The 15,752-nt window shown below is 40.0% G+C and overlaps 1 protein-coding gene across 2 annotated transcripts; it reads right to left on the bottom strand.

The window, feature by feature from the left end:
- Positions 1 to 609: 609 nt before the first annotated feature.
- si:ch1073-284b18.2 (protein lin-28 homolog A) lies at positions 610 to 13,007 on the bottom strand. Of its 2 annotated transcripts, none has more exons than XM_034153404.1 (4): positions 12,775 to 13,007; positions 11,784 to 11,956; positions 7,817 to 8,001; positions 610 to 4,293 (listed from the first exon to the last, which is right to left on the bottom strand). In XM_034153404.1, the coding sequence occupies exons 1-4, from the start codon at positions 12,782 to 12,784 to the stop codon at positions 4,062 to 4,064; spliced, it is 600 nt and encodes a 199-aa protein (XP_034009295.1). In that variant the 5' UTR covers positions 12,785 to 13,007; the 3' UTR covers positions 610 to 4,061. The 2 variants fall into 2 exon arrangements, with proteins under 2 accessions (XP_034009295.1, XP_034009294.1); XM_034153403.1 differs by lacking the exon at positions 12,775 to 13,007 and adding an exon at positions 12,418 to 12,613.
- Between the last annotated feature and the right edge of the window lie 2,745 nt (positions 13,008 to 15,752).

Raw genomic sequence — 15,752 nt, forward strand, 5'->3', positions numbered from 1 at the left:
CCTATAATAACAATATATAATAATGCCCATTGCCAAGCATCGTTGTATAGCATTTCCCTCCGAATAATGGTCGAAGACCTGACTGATGATATGAATTCATTGAAATCTCCAATATCAACGTAAGAGCTATAAAGACACAAAAATAACAAATACATAGGCTCCATCCGTATTAGAATCACTTTAGCATACTACCAAAAGTGAACTGTAAACAGACAGCAAAGCTACAAAACAGCATACAAACGAATTAGGACACAACCTACATGTTTATATTATAGTTAATACCAACCTTGTGCCTCTAAACTTAAACATAAACTTTATCCTTTACTTTTTCCGTCTTAGATGTCAACCAACCACATGTTGGTGGTCTACCATATTAGAGAAATCAATTTGACTTGTATGTCATCCTAAGGAGCCAGTCTGCCCGATGATTTACTTTTGAAACCAATTTGACTTGTATGTCATCCTAAGGAGCCAGTCTGCCCGATGATTTACTTTTGAAACCATAACACACCCTGCCGATAAAATGTGTTCACATTTATACCAAAACGATTTTCAATGAAGGATTTTCTCTTTGTAAGAGCAGGAGAACAAAATCAAACACAAGACACATGAATATTGATATATTTACTAGGAAATGGAGCAGATCTTTACATATAGAAACGTAATCACAGTAATACTTTGAAAAGCCTACATGCTGCTCATCATTGACAAATTAGCCATTAAATCAACATAAGATAGATCAAGATAGACGTAGTTTCATGGCAGTAAACATTGATACAATCATCAGTAATAAATGCACATATTTTTTGGAAGTAGCTCTAGCCAATAATCTTATAAAATACAACACCACAGATTAATGGCTGATGGTCACAAACAAGATGTACCATGAAAAGCACACATAGCGCAAACTGTGGTACAGGATGCTTCGATGTGCTTCAAATGTCTCCCTGAGCACATAGTCTTACAAATCCTTGGATTTTCAAGGTATATCTGACCCATTAAACATCCCACATTGAAATCACAATCACACACCACTGAGGGGTCAAACAGGTTTGTTGCAGTCAGAACGGACTTACTTCTAATGGATTAGTTTCCAAATGATACTTTGAAAACACCACTAAGTTCAGCAGAATGTTGCAAACATTACAATACAACACTTTCATTCAACCTTTATCAAAGTAGTGGGTGTCAGAATCCAAGTTTGACAGTCAGTGGTTTCGGGGATTTTAAACAAAGTTAGTTACAGATTGATCACAAAGTCATCCATGTATGTCCCTTTTTAAATGGAGAGAAAGTAAAGTGTTCAAGTTAGAGAAAATACTGGCACTGCAATCATAAAAGGTCATTTCAACATAAAAATAGACAGAAATGTAAACCGTTCTATCTAATCAGAGCACTTTAACAATCTTTCTGTCAATCAAATCCTGAGTGTAGTCTTCAAAACTGTTTTTTATTTTTTTTTTAAATCAGGTATTAAACGTATATATATATCATCACCTAACAGCAGAGTAGGAACGTTTTTTTGAGTTTTCATCCATGACACATTCTTTTTGTCTTAAGCATTGATAGTCTGAAACACTAAAGTCTTGGCCATGTGTTGAGATGAGACAACCCCAGATTATATACTACTAGCCCCCATCCCTGTTACAATATTCTACTACATCCCCATCTACAACGATTATAGAGGAAAAAAATACAATAATAGTGGAACATTTTTCTTCATATCATGTCATATCACGGCAGGTTAGGTCAAAGAGGAGAAAATATAAAGATCATCATCACACGGGAGGCATGGAAAGATGACAAAGTATAAAAGTCACGCATAAAAATTTCAACGTGACCATTTCACAAATTATTGAATTTTGGGCCACAATCCTAGTTATTTTTTTCTTAAAAAGGTCAAACAAAATTGTTGCACCATCATATTACGAAAAACCCCTTTTTACTTTGGCATCTTTATCATACGCTTCACATCGTGCGGATGAACATTCGGTTTCTACTTTTTCCTGAATAAACACTCCTCGACTCCTTCTAAGCAATCTGAAGCATTCCCTGAGTTTTCAGATTGGCAATTCCTGAGGTGAGCCTAAGAGTGGGTTTTTTATTTATTTCAACCAACCAGCGACTGACTGTATGTGGTATATGAAAATCTAAAAAAATACAATATAAAATATGCAACATATATTTGAAAGTAAAGATTGAAATGAATACAAAAATTAATTAATGCATCTTACACATGATTAGTGCAGAGTAACATTGCATTGGTTTTGGCATAGATAAGAATAACAACGGGGCTCTCTTCCGAGAGGCTCATTGTGAACAAAAAACAAAGAATTTAAAAAAGAAAAATCATACAAGGCAAAAAAAAACAAACTCAGTTACCGTCACTCCTCATAATACTATGTACCTGCACAGAATTGACTGTATAATGTTACTTGTGCGTTGCAATATATTACTGTTCAATACGGCTTTGAACTATTGTTAAGGACAATGATTTATCAAGCACTTTTGTACACAGCAATACAAGTACCTGGTTGTTAAAATGTGTTACCCAAATATATTCTCATGTCACATATAGCTTTGAATGACATTTGGTTGCTGAGAGGCTTCAACAGGAGCAGAAGGGGGAAGCTGCAGCACTCTTGGATGAAAATAAATAAGTAGAATGACTTTTTAAAAAGGCTTTAGAATAATTTCACATATATATTAATTCGGTGTAAAAGTCGTGTCAGCGTCTCCTGTAGAACGGGAGTAAATCGCCGAGTCGCTAGCTAGTTCTACATGCTCCTCCGTGCAGGCTTGGTGTTCCTGAGCTATAACCCTCCTAAGGGTCATAGGGAGGTAATGTCTTAAATAACTACCTAGAAATGAATCACACTGAATATAAACAAAACACCAGCCATCCCACTGGCGACATCCTGTTTGATTCTGCCTAATTTTATTCAAGTATCAAGAAGAGAGCTCATTCAGCCATTGATGGAAATTAATTAAGCTCCCGGAAACATAAAAGAGAAACTAGACTAATTGAGGGCCGGCCTACAAAAGAAAACGGACTTTCCTTGTTAAACCGTGTTGACCAAATTTGTTATCGTAATTATCTAAATTGATGTGCCCATCATATTCTCTATTTTTCCCAAACCTGACATTAACATGTTTTAGGAAAGGTGTTAAGTTCATCCTTAATTGGGTTTTTATTCATTTTAGTGGAAATTCTGTGTAAATACTGTAGTGCAAAAAGGATTTGATTTCATCCCAATAATCTCCAAAGCTGTATTATGAGAATATTTGGTTTACCATCAGCAGTTAGAATGAGTTTTGGTAGCAGACCATGAGGTAGATCGGCACATTTAGACAGCCAGCAAAAGGCTGGACGAAAATAATGAAAATGACAAAAAAATGAATCTGACCGACAGTTTGAAAAACCACTTCTGGTCTGACATTCATTTCGCCCCAGGATCACTGGATGGTCGATTGCAATATTGACATACGCCAATACATTGCCTAAAGCTATACCGTAAAACCCATCCCATATGTTTTCACAAACCCTCCCTCTCCCCATGCGATATGCAAAGTAACATTCATTACAGAGGTCCCAACTTTAAAGTCTCTGCCTTGTCGGATAGTCAGGTGTAACAGTCAGGAAGGAGACTAATTGGTAAGGCAGCAAAAGTGTAACTCTAATACTTAAACACACTTACTGAGTATTACGCAAAAAAAATGAGGTAGACCACCCACTGTAAGGGCAGTTTCACATAAAAACAAAACAGATTCTACTTAAAAAAGATAATCTGTTATATGGCACTACAATCTCAACGCCTCAAACAGCAGTGATTCGAACATTTAGAAAGCGTCCTGAGTGCAATAATACAGCAGTATTCCTGAGTGTTACACCAACGTAAAACAAATCAACAAAAACTTTAGCAACATTCTTCATCAGCATTTTTTTTTTTTTTAACCTGAGGTAGTTTCAAAAGCAGCTTCGACAGGTGGAAGGGGATCCACGTGTCCCGTCTCACCATCGAAGCAGTTTGATTGGCCTCTGCCCTTCCCCGATAACTCGCCTAATCAGAGGCTTCGGGAGGGGGTGCCGCGAGGCTGTGCTCCTCCTCCTGCTCCACGTTGTCTCCTTTCGAGGGGGACGGTTTTTCCTGAGATCCTGGCGACGACTGTTGTGCTTTGATTGGGCAGTTGGCAACCATGTGGTCGATGCTCTGGCAGAAATGGCACTTCTTGGGCTGGGGTGGCAACTTGCACTCTTTGGCATGGTGGTCCAGGTCTCCACAGTTATAGCACCTTAAAAAAGAACAGAGCAATACATAAATTGCATGTAGTGTGTGCTTGAGAATGCAATAATGTATTGTTTGGCCACTTTGGGGGTCGCGGAAAAGAAGCTTGGTACACAATAGAGACATCATTACAGGGTTTTAGGATGAAATGACCGACTACAAGTTCTATAGAGCAACATTTTTACTAAATTGAGTGTCTTATTGGTGGCCACCTGGTCATTTTGAGGCCAATATTCACTCTAATTTATCTCAGTTTTTCATCTTATTCTTAAAAGGAAATATCTGTCTCTTTAGCTGCTAAATACTGCTCGGATCTGTCTTCTACAGCTTTACAAAGGTCCTATAGAGCCATGGGAAACTAAAACAACCTCTCCAAAAAAGTTGAAATATAAAGAAACACCCCCTAGGAGTCACAGTCATTAATTGTATGAATGTCGTTAATTGGCTCGGGTGGTTTTGGTACCCGTTTTCGCATTGAAAGAGAAACCAGGTGAGCCAGGGAGTGAATATTTTGGGTTGACCGCTCAAATGCAAGACATTGTAAGACTCAGTAATGGGTACCTCTTGGATTTTTATGCTATTAGGGGTCAAAACACTTTTTAATCAGTCAATCTCATAAGCCGCGTTCACACCAAGTACTTTGCCGTACTTAGTGCCCCGGCACGTATTACCCCAGGGCACTAAGTACAGATCGCGTTCACACCGGAATAAGTTCCCTGAGGGAAGATTACGCAAATGAGCCGCTGACGTCACTTCGTCTTCTTCTGTTTTGGGTTTACTGGCAGGCCGCAAACAACTTCACGGTGTATACTGCCACCCGAAGTCCCCGGCCGGAAGTCCCCGGAGTTGGAGACTGGTAAATCACCAGAACGCCGACACCTCCTCATCTCCACCGCTCCCATGTTTTATTTTGTGTTGCCATAAGTTAGTCTCTCTGCGTTTGTGCACTGGGCGAATGCTAATAATGCTAATGCGAGGATAATAAAATGGCGGCTCTACAAAACATTTCAGAGTTGTACGGGGCGTGGTTTGCAATTCGCCCACCCAATCAGAACTGGGGCACTTTTTTACCCCCAGGAAAGTACCATCTCTCAGCAGGCACTAAAAATGGGGGTAAAAGTTCCCGGCTTGAAGTACTCTTTTTGGTGTGAACGCGACATAAGGGGTACTAACGGAACTAAACACGAAAAGTATGGGGAAAAGTACTCCGGTGTGAACGCGGCTACACAAAGGCCTTTAGTCTTAACACAAAAAAGCTACATTAAATTGATTGCTAACCAGACACCATTCTCACTGAAATCCCAAATGCTTCAATACATTTTTTAACTGTAATTAATAATTGCTATATTCAATAAATGTGCTACCTCAAAAATGTGGACACATTGAGTATTGAATGTTGATTGGCTTCCAAACTAATCTTCAGCAAATTCATCAAAAAACAGCTTTCTAGTGTGAAAGTGCACAGTAAATATAAAACATCCAAATGAATCCACAATAGCCAAAACACGATTTTGAGTAGAGGGGGATTTCAAGATGCTCCTTTTTGCCACTAGATGGCCACATTTCACCTGGAATGACTTGACATAAATCTTGCAAGGGGCATTTCAGGTCACACCACACAGCTCAGTGGAGGAGCACCCTACTACAGAAGGTCTAAATGTGAAAGTGACCAAATGGTGCATTTATGACATTAGAATCCTTAAAGCGAGAAGTTTTTCTCCAAAGTTTACCAATGAAGTGGACTATTATAGTCTTATGCAAGAATTAACTGGCAAGTCTCTTATTACATGGACCTGGTATGGTTACCATGACTCATTTACTCAAGCTATCCCCAACAGCTTGTCCTATTTGTCAGTTTGTCACTGCAGAAAGCTTCCCATTGGCCTCCATTGTACCAAAGTAAGACATGTGTTTCATTGGCATTGAACTTTAGAAATGGACAACTATAAGGCGTCAGCGGGAGCCATCACGGGGGCCATCGGCCAACCTCTGTTCAAACATAACACTAAAGAATGGCCACGCGTGCAGGGGCGTAAGACAGATGGGTGGTGGGCGTGGGGGCGATCACTCTGTGCCACTGCGGACCCCCTGCCACCATTGTAGTAGCAGATGACGTTTGAACGGGGCGGCTGCCGAGGGGTCAGTGTGGCCGTTGGGGCCGGTGTCAAGGTCTAAACCATCACTTCACAGAAGCTCCCCACATCAGCATCCATCAGGAGGAAAGTGGAGGGAAGGGGAAGTGGTCCCTTTGTCTAAAAAAGCTGCAGTAATGACCTCTGAACCCTGCCCTCCCCGCCCTCTCCTCACTTCTCTAACCCCCCAATCCCATCCCAGCCCCCAGTCCCTCCTTTGCATTTACTCATACGATGTTGCCATGGTAGCAGTGACCTTTCACCCCCTCGCCCGGGCTCTTACATCTGTTATCAATTAAATGGACAGGAGCTTTTTTTCCCCACCCTTACTCATATATATACACACAAGCACTCACAAAGGTGGTCTATAACATGTTGGACGGAAAAACAGCTGTTCACTTTGATGGTGATGGTGGTGGTGGTGGCAAAACCACCCTTGTATCAAAAGAGATCCATGGTCTTGATCAATCAATCGCAAACCAATGAAATCCAGTTGCATATTGAAATACGCTATAGGGGAACGATATCTTATCCATGGATCAGTGTGGTCCAGGGAGAGGTATTGAGCCACAGCAGGCCTCCCAGGACTCTTTGAGGCGGTAATGATCTCTGTTCTCACACCGGCTACTCTCTGGCTCTAATCACAACTGACAGGGAGGTGAAGTTGATACACCTCTAACCCTACATCGATATTCAAAGAAGGACCAAAAAAATCAAGATCCCTGTGGCTCTACTTTCTTTCACTTGGGGGACAATGTTGCCTTTTCATGAAACCCTTGCACCTTCAGAAGAAATGCTTCAAAAATGTATCTTTGCTGATTGATCACCACCAGGAACACTTTAAACTAGGTTCAGATAAAATGAAAATATGTTGTAAAAACACGTATTTTGCCGTGATGAGGAATGACCACAACATAAAGTTGGTATACTTGATAAAATAACTAAGCAAACACAATTTTTTTACATTATTCAAATTAAGATAATCTTCTTTGTTATGAGATTGGTTTTGGAGTAACAAATCACATTTGTGGTTGAGGAAGGGAGAGAGAGAGTCAGTGGGTGTGAATTCACCAGGGGCCAGCAGATTTAAACAGTTATTGATCCAGGTCACACGTCAAGCCTGCTGCTGTGACCCTTGCTAGGGCTAGGGCTAGAGGTGGGGGTTGGGGGTTGAGGAAGAGGAAGCAAAATGGGGAGAAACTAAAACGTCGTCGTATATCCGATCCCAACTGGAAACAACAAAGAGTCTACATGTTTGAAGACTCCTGAGAAATAAAGCCTCTAAGGGTGTCCAATGTAAAAGGTGAGTCATCGTTTCTTGGCCAATGAAAATCATACATCTCCACATTTGATTCAGATTTGTTTTTAGATAAATAGAGGTTTTTTCCACTTTCTTACCTATCTCCCTTTGAGCGTCGCTTCTGGACCTTCTTGCCTTTGGGTCTCCTCTCGCTGCCCACACAGTGGATGCCATCGGGCCCGGTAACTTGCTGCGACTCCAGGCCCTTTGATGACTTCTTGAAGCTAAAATCGACCGCTTCGCCTTCCTTCAGGCTGCGGAAGCCCTCCATGTGCAACTTGCTCTGAAAGGAGACAAGAAAAAGGGTTCAGCATCAAAAATATTGTTTGGTGGGGATTTTATTACGTGTAATGGTGACTGAGGTTTACCGAAACCTATGGCTTTTTCCCATGAAATTGATCTTATTGTAATATATGTAAAGAACTGATTGTGTTTTTCAGAAACTGCCATATTACCCAACCAGTGACCAAATCACCCCCCCATTGCGCCTGTGAATACTTTAGAGCAACCCCCCACCCATTCCTAGCTGAGTGATACCATCAGAGCCCTACAGGACTTATCAGGTATTTTAATGTGATCATGATGTCCCACCTGATAAACAAACGCCACAAAGCTTGATGTCTCCCCCCTCCCTCTCTACTGACATTTACACACACTATACCTTGAATAAAAAGGCACTGTTCTCTTAATGCTGCATTGTCTTTTTGCAGTGTTTGAGTGGTAAACCTGACTAGGATAACCTTCAACCCATCCCCCCCTCCGGAGGAACGGCATTCCTCACTGCTGCCCCCACCCCATCTCTCTTCCCACCCACATCACAAAGCTCCACTAACACACTGACCACCACCACTAACCCTAAACTGCAGGATGCAGGGGTTAGTGCAGCAGTTGGGGGTGGGGTGAGAAGGCAGCGTGGTTCTCTGGGAGGTTGGGGGTCAGGGTGACATTCCTTGGATAGTTGTTTGGCAGAAAGACGTGGAAGATAAAAGTTAAAGGGAAAGCACAATTGATTGATATCTTCCTTTGATAACAGAATGTGAATGGCTAACATTTTTTGGGGAAATGAATGACATGATCTTATTGCATTTGCTTATAGTGAACATTTACTTAGCCTCCTGCTAAGCTACATATTCACTGAGACTATATTTACCTGAAGTGACCTTTCATACTTTCAAACCATGATGAAGGGAAGGAAAGGTGTGGAGCAGTTTTAAGGATAAAACTCAGATTGGGAAACATGGGAAACCCCTCTCTGAAATTCCCTTGGTGGGATTGTGAGATTAACTTGTCACAACTATAGAAGCTGTTTACACAAGAACAAAGATCTATGATGTAGCAGGTTTGTTTTGATAAACATAATCCCATTTTCTTTATCTCATTTTTGAGTAAAGTCACATCCATCATGAACGATGAGCTGCACTCTGTGTTTATCAAAACCACCGGAGATCAAAATGATCTTCTCAAAGCATCCAGTTTGATGTGAGGATAGTCTAGGCTTAGCTTTAAACTGAATCCAACAGAAGGATCCTTTAGGACGGTTTAGTAATTAAAGGATACAAGGGGGTACGATAATAACTACTAATGTTGTATGCAATTAGAAAACAAAACCAAACAAAAGCACCATCCTTTCTAATCCTGCGACAGTTGTGAGCATCTGCTGCAAAAGTAGTGAGCCATGACATCTGAGTGGCAACAAGGACGTCCACAAAGCCTCAATCCCATCAGGCCTCTCTTCTTTGGTGACCGTTAACCCACTTCCTCTTCCATGTGTGACCATCCCCACCCCCATGACAGACCCTCAATAGCCACATCAGGTTATCCACACACACAGTGCAGGTACAAGGGCTTAACTTCAATTATGTAATGTCCAGGTGTATTTTAGGGGGTCTACTGTAAACTTTAACCTTTTCCCAGAATGTGTCTAGAAGCCAAGTGAGGCAGAGAAAGACATCAGAGCCGAGGGGGACAAAAGCAGGGCTGCTGCTGAGACAAAGAGGGGCTTGGTCACGGCCGAGGGGTGCTTCATTCGGATGCATGGCTCTATTGTCCACCTGCACAAAGGCCAGAGGACCCTGGGAGTTCATTTTCCTTGACACGCGGCCACTAATTTTAGGGTTGAAGCCTTTTACGTTGCCATAACCTCGCAACATCTATCATTGACACGCGTCTCTCTTCCTTTTTCAGTGACAGAGATGCAAGTACGTCATTAGTTGCCCATTTCTTGTGAATATATTGAGAGCACAGTGTGGGGTTATTGCTGAGAATGAACCGTTTTCACTTTAAATGTAAGCAAAAAATCAACTGTTTTCATCAAAGAAATTGAAGTTTTTTTGTGGAGATGCAAATAATGAATGTTCACTTCTAGTAGAACATCTTGTTCATCTCAATTTTCTTGTTAAACTACCTGGGCACCAAACTGTAGGTTTCTGTCTCGTGTTGAACTCATGTTTTGATTTGCATTATGATTAATCAGGCACCCACTTCCTGTGTATAGTCAAATAATATTCCAGTTACAACGGCTGCAAAGAGCAATTTCTCAATATGCATCATCAAAAGCAGAGAGCAGATAAAACAGAGATGAGTAAGAGTGGGAAACTGGCTTCCACTTAATTTGAAAATGCAGGTTTTTAAGACTAAAATGTAACCTCATAAGGATATATATAGCATATAAAGTTATATCTTTAAAAAAAGGGCACTGTGGGAGACAAATGTCCCCACAGCATGAGGTCCTGGGGGGTCATGGCCTGGTGTGGCCAAGGGAAATTTACCTAAAATAAACCCTGATATCTTCTTCCCTCTTTAAAGCTAGTATAACAGATGCCACACACACTGAGGGGGTTGGGCAGACATCAAAGAGCCTTTAATCACTTTATGACAGGAACCTTGAGGTGAATGAGCAGCTAGTGAAGACGCCTCTCATTCACATGCTAAGCTTTTATCTTATCAGACGGCAATGGAGACGCTCACCCACATGAGAAGTAGGGGGGAAATACACCCCCACCCCCCAAAGCTCTCTACCTCCCACTCGGTATGTAAGAAGGTGAATGAAGGCGTTGGGTAAACTTGGATGAAGTGAGAAGTTTTCTTTTATCTCTTCAATTTGAGAAAGAAACAATGAAATCTCGAGTGGAAACATCACCAACCATAACATTCACAGTTAGATTTGGCCCAAAAATACAGTCAGGGTGGTCATACATGCATAAATGTGAAATGATTGTTAGCCTGGTGAAGTCATACAAAAGGCAAAATCATTAATATTGCCAGACAAAAGGTGTGTGTGTCTAAGAAGCATATTCTAACCTTTAAAAATAAGTGGTCAATAATCAATGTGGAGATGGTGTGTCTTTTCACTGAGGTCAAACAATGTATGACTAATTTGAAAAGCTTCCACTTTGTGAAAAGATGTAATGCTAAATGGGAAATCTACTCCTCATTTTCCAAACAAATACTTCATTATATCGATGTTGAAATGGCTTCAGGAGAGGATCAATTGAACGTTTCCTTCTTCTTAAAAGAGCAGTTTTCATGCAGCTCACACAGCACTCACTGGGATCTATATTCACCATCTTATAAGCATTGATGCCAACCTATTGGAGCGTGCAAGCTCTAACCACAAGTTGGTTTTTACCTCACATAAAACAAATCACGAGGGAGGCCGGCAGATCTCCTCTGGCTGCAACACGTGTTCCCTGATGGAGAAACACCCACCACACTACAAACACCCGGTTAAAACATCTCATTTAAATTAACTTGAATCAACCTTCATTGGGTATTGAGTATTAGGTTTTCGGTTAACTTAACATGGCAATTTTTTTGGGTGTCGTTTTTCAAGGACTAATGACTCATTGGTGACTACTGACTAGTTTCAACAATGCAAAAAAAAACACACATTTATCTGTATTAGAAACGGGTGGGACGATCTCACTGTTGCTGGTTGGAAAGTGGATTTTCAGCCCCCCAGGTGTTGATACTTTTTTTTGCAATGTTGAGATGCATCTCCAGTTTGGGGTTTCCGGCCATTGAATTTCACAATTTTCAAAAGGCACCGAGATAAAGTCATCCTACCTGATGGACAAATACGTCGACCGGTTCTTCCAGAGGCACTCCCTCTCGGTCCGTCATGGACAGGAACCCGAAGCCCATGCGGACGTTGAACCATTTGCACACGCCGACTCCGTGGAAAGACTGGCAGTCCTCCTCGGTGCACGGTCCTTCATCCTCCTCGGGCTTACACACTCCTGCAATACATAAAAAATAAGCATTATTAATGAAAAACCTACTTATTTTTCTCTTAAAATAATACTGTTTTCCAAAAAAAAGGCTTCATTTCAATAGTGAAACTTTTCTCCCCTTTCTTTCGCGTCGCTGCATCACCAATCAATACAAATCAATGAAATGAGTAACAAGCTGAGGCTGCATTTTGGCTTCATTTCGATCATCACAAATGTCATAAAAGCAACTAATCAAGATTATTTCTGAATGACTATCCCATTTTTCTGAGCTAAAAAGGCGATTTACAGGGTTTTCAGGATGTAATAATCTCTACAAAACCTATCGATAGTCGCTCGTATCGACCCTCACGTGCACGAACAATGCCTTTTAAATTATCCACTACGATCAGGTAGCGAAAGCCCCATCAGAAAACAAGTTAATTAACTCGTACAAAAACAGCAAAAAGCAGTTTATTTTGTTACTCCACCTGGGAATTCCTGGTTTGAAACGGAGCCCATGTCTTCAGTTCTGCCTTGAGTCAAAATAAGCACTCAAGCTACAGTAGGCCTATCCTTTTTCTCTAGCCCTCAAACTGGGTAATCCTCACAGATTGCCACTTTCATGCAAAATGCAGCTGAAGCCAGAAACTGTGCAGTGAGAGGGAAAGCGGGAGAGGGAGGTAAACAAAAGGGGGCTGGCAACCTATTCCTCCTAAACAATGAGAGGTGGAGGGGGTGGGGGTCATCGGGCAGGCTTTTTACTGAAGAATCCCCCCCCCAAAAAAAGGAAAAACTTGTAAAACAATGCAAGAAGAGATAACTCCACCCCAAAGCTCCCAACATACCTTCTGCCATGTTTGTGGGCCAGTTTACTCCTGGTGTCTTTCTTTCTTTCTTGCAAAGCCTTTTCCTCCTCTCTCTCTTCTGCAGTGGTCAGCTCGGTGTGTTGGTCAATACAAATGACCATTTCTCATCCAACAAACCCCCCACACACTCTCGGTCATGTCCACGTGATTCACAATTATATTCCCCAAGGATGTATTGGATATTGTGTGATAGAAGGGCCTAGATGTGGGAAGTGACCAACACTCCTCACGAAAAATGCTTAGGTTTTAATGGTATTTCTTTCAGTTTTAAGAGACTCTCAGGAAGATAGTGTCTTAAATATTTTTACAAAATACCCTTTTGTTTAAAAATGACAATTTGTAGTAATTTGGTTGAAGGACAGGGCTTATTTATGTATAAAACAAGTTAAACCTCCTTTAATCAGGTATTTCTCAATGTCCAACACCCAATAGATAAATGTTTAAATCATATCACGGAAATAGGCAGAAATAAATAACACATTTTACATCCTTTGAAGTGTGATCAAAATGTAGAAAATACTAAGGAAATAAACCTGAAACCGACAGGGTTTTTTGTAAGACTGATTTGGTTTAATATATGGGTTTTACTTGGTTTAATTATCTTTAGGACAATATGATTTACTTTATTGCAAGTTACCTTTGTCCATTTGCTTATTTTATGTGTTCCACTCATGGCAATTAAGACACAAAAGTGTGCTTGATGTAATATCGTGTTTTGTTTCTCGTCGTGATTGCGTTTGTTTCTTTGCTATCAGTGGGCTGCTGTCCTAGCAGAGGTTTGTAATGCTAATCCAGATGAAACATGGCGGGGGGAAGTGTTGTCCTCCCAGGAAGGAGCGGAGAAGCAGCTAAACTGACTCAAACCTCCGAGGCAAAGACCTTCAAATATACAAGAAAACGAAAGTTAACTTGACCTAAACAAGACACAAACGAATAAATAACTGATATTTTGTTTTACTCCCCAAAATACAAGATGGCAGCATGTAAACAAGCCAAGCTGGCCAAACGAATTCATGGATCGATAGTGATTGATCACATGCATCACGTAAAGATGTTGACTCGTGTCCTTGTAGAGTGATGGATGAATCAAAGACACAGGAAAGTGATCTCCCAACCAAGCTTGAAAGAAAACCATCCAGCTACGAAATAACCAACATGTAGGCCTAGCTTTTTTTGGTATAATTAAATCCTATTAAATAAGAAGTTTAGCCTAATTGTCCTCCTGTGAGAAGGAGAAATACCTTCAGTTCAATTAGTTACAATTATCTTTACTTAACTTTACCAGGTATCAGTCTTTTAAAAAATATATTTTTTGGTGAATGAAAACAGCTCCACCTCTGTGTGCGGCCTGATGGGTGTTTCAGAGGTGACCTGTCGATTTCATCACAAGTACACAACGACCCCTTGTGGACCCGCAAAACACCGATCTGTGGCTCCAAACATTACATAATCGACAGAACTACATTTACCACATTAGATAAATGACAAAAGGATAAATCAAAGAAAGCTATGCACAACGCCAAAGTGTTAAGTAGTGCTACCAATAAACTCTTTTGAAAAATACATCAACATCTTTGAATAAAAATATGTTTATAAACAGGCTTCCCTATACAGATTTAAGCTAAAACATGTTTGTTATTTAGCCGATTATAACCACGCAAGCCAACATATAGATTTGTACCAGAAATGAAGTCGTTTTTATGAGTTTGGGAAACTGGCATTCTATTATGAGATGGTGAAATTTAAAAAGGTCTTTTCATGTGGTATTTTTAAATCTCAAAAACGACGGGCATATTATAAAAATCTTGTTGATCCTGCAGTTTTTGAAGCTTTAAAAGTACCTCTGTGAATACAAAAATTAACTAACCAAGAGACTAAGAAGATAAGAAAAAACGATCCATCTAATCTATTCATTTTTGCATCTTTTGGAGATAAACATACATAATTTAGAATTGTAAGAACAAACTTCACATTATAAAAGCTGTATATTTACGCTACATTATTATACATTTTGGTATCATACTTCATGTGTCCTTCAACAATTTGCTCGACAATGGGATGGAGTTTTTTGGACAAATCTCTGAAAATGTCAGTCATTTATATTTAATTAAACGCCTAACACCATATATACACTCAAAACTTCGGTTGCACGAATATATAACATTGCATGCCTATAATAAACTGCTCAGTAGACCATTTAAGTACACTCTAATGAAGTATCATGAGCCGGATCATTTTCAGTGGAGGGGTTAGTATTTGAAGTGCTGCCTCAGATTATTCTGGCTTGAAGCCAAGATCTCCCTGCTGGACTCCAGCCACGGTTCAACGAGTTATGAACTGCAAAGATGACTGTCTTTTGTTAATTAATCAAGTGTGTTTTTTTAACTAACATTGCTTTCCTTTAGGCAATATGAATTAGAGCAAACCGCAGGAGGTCCTTCTGCCGATGTTACTTTCTAGGAATCCTTCTAAACTCCAGCATTGTTCTGCCAGAAGTCATAAATACAGAATAAATGGATACATGCTTTCGATCAAAAAATTAATTAATGATAATAATAACAATAATATTAATAACATATTATTTGAAATCACTCAATAGTAATATTTTCATTATTTGAAACTACTACTAATTTTCAACACAGTTTTTCTAATTCCGTATTGTATGCTACGTTGTACTTCTACTCCAGAACAATTCAGAGGTGAATATTGTGCTTTTACTCCACTACATTTATTTCATACCTTTAGTTACTTTACAGATTTCGAATAATGATGTGAAATATATTCAACACTTAAATCAGACTTTAGTTCCACCTGGAGTACATTTACAAGCTACCCTGCAGTATACAAAGTCATTAAAACTAGCTGCACCTTTACCAGCTTTTATAACACTTTAATGCATCAATAATTATAATCAAAATATATAATATAGTAGTATTCTGAAATGGGCCAATCTGCAT

The sequence above is a fragment of the Trematomus bernacchii genome, unplaced genomic scaffold, assembly GCF_902827165.1.
Source record: "Trematomus bernacchii unplaced genomic scaffold, fTreBer1.1, whole genome shotgun sequence".
Classification (NCBI taxonomy): domain Eukaryota; kingdom Metazoa; phylum Chordata; class Actinopteri; order Perciformes; family Nototheniidae; genus Trematomus; species Trematomus bernacchii.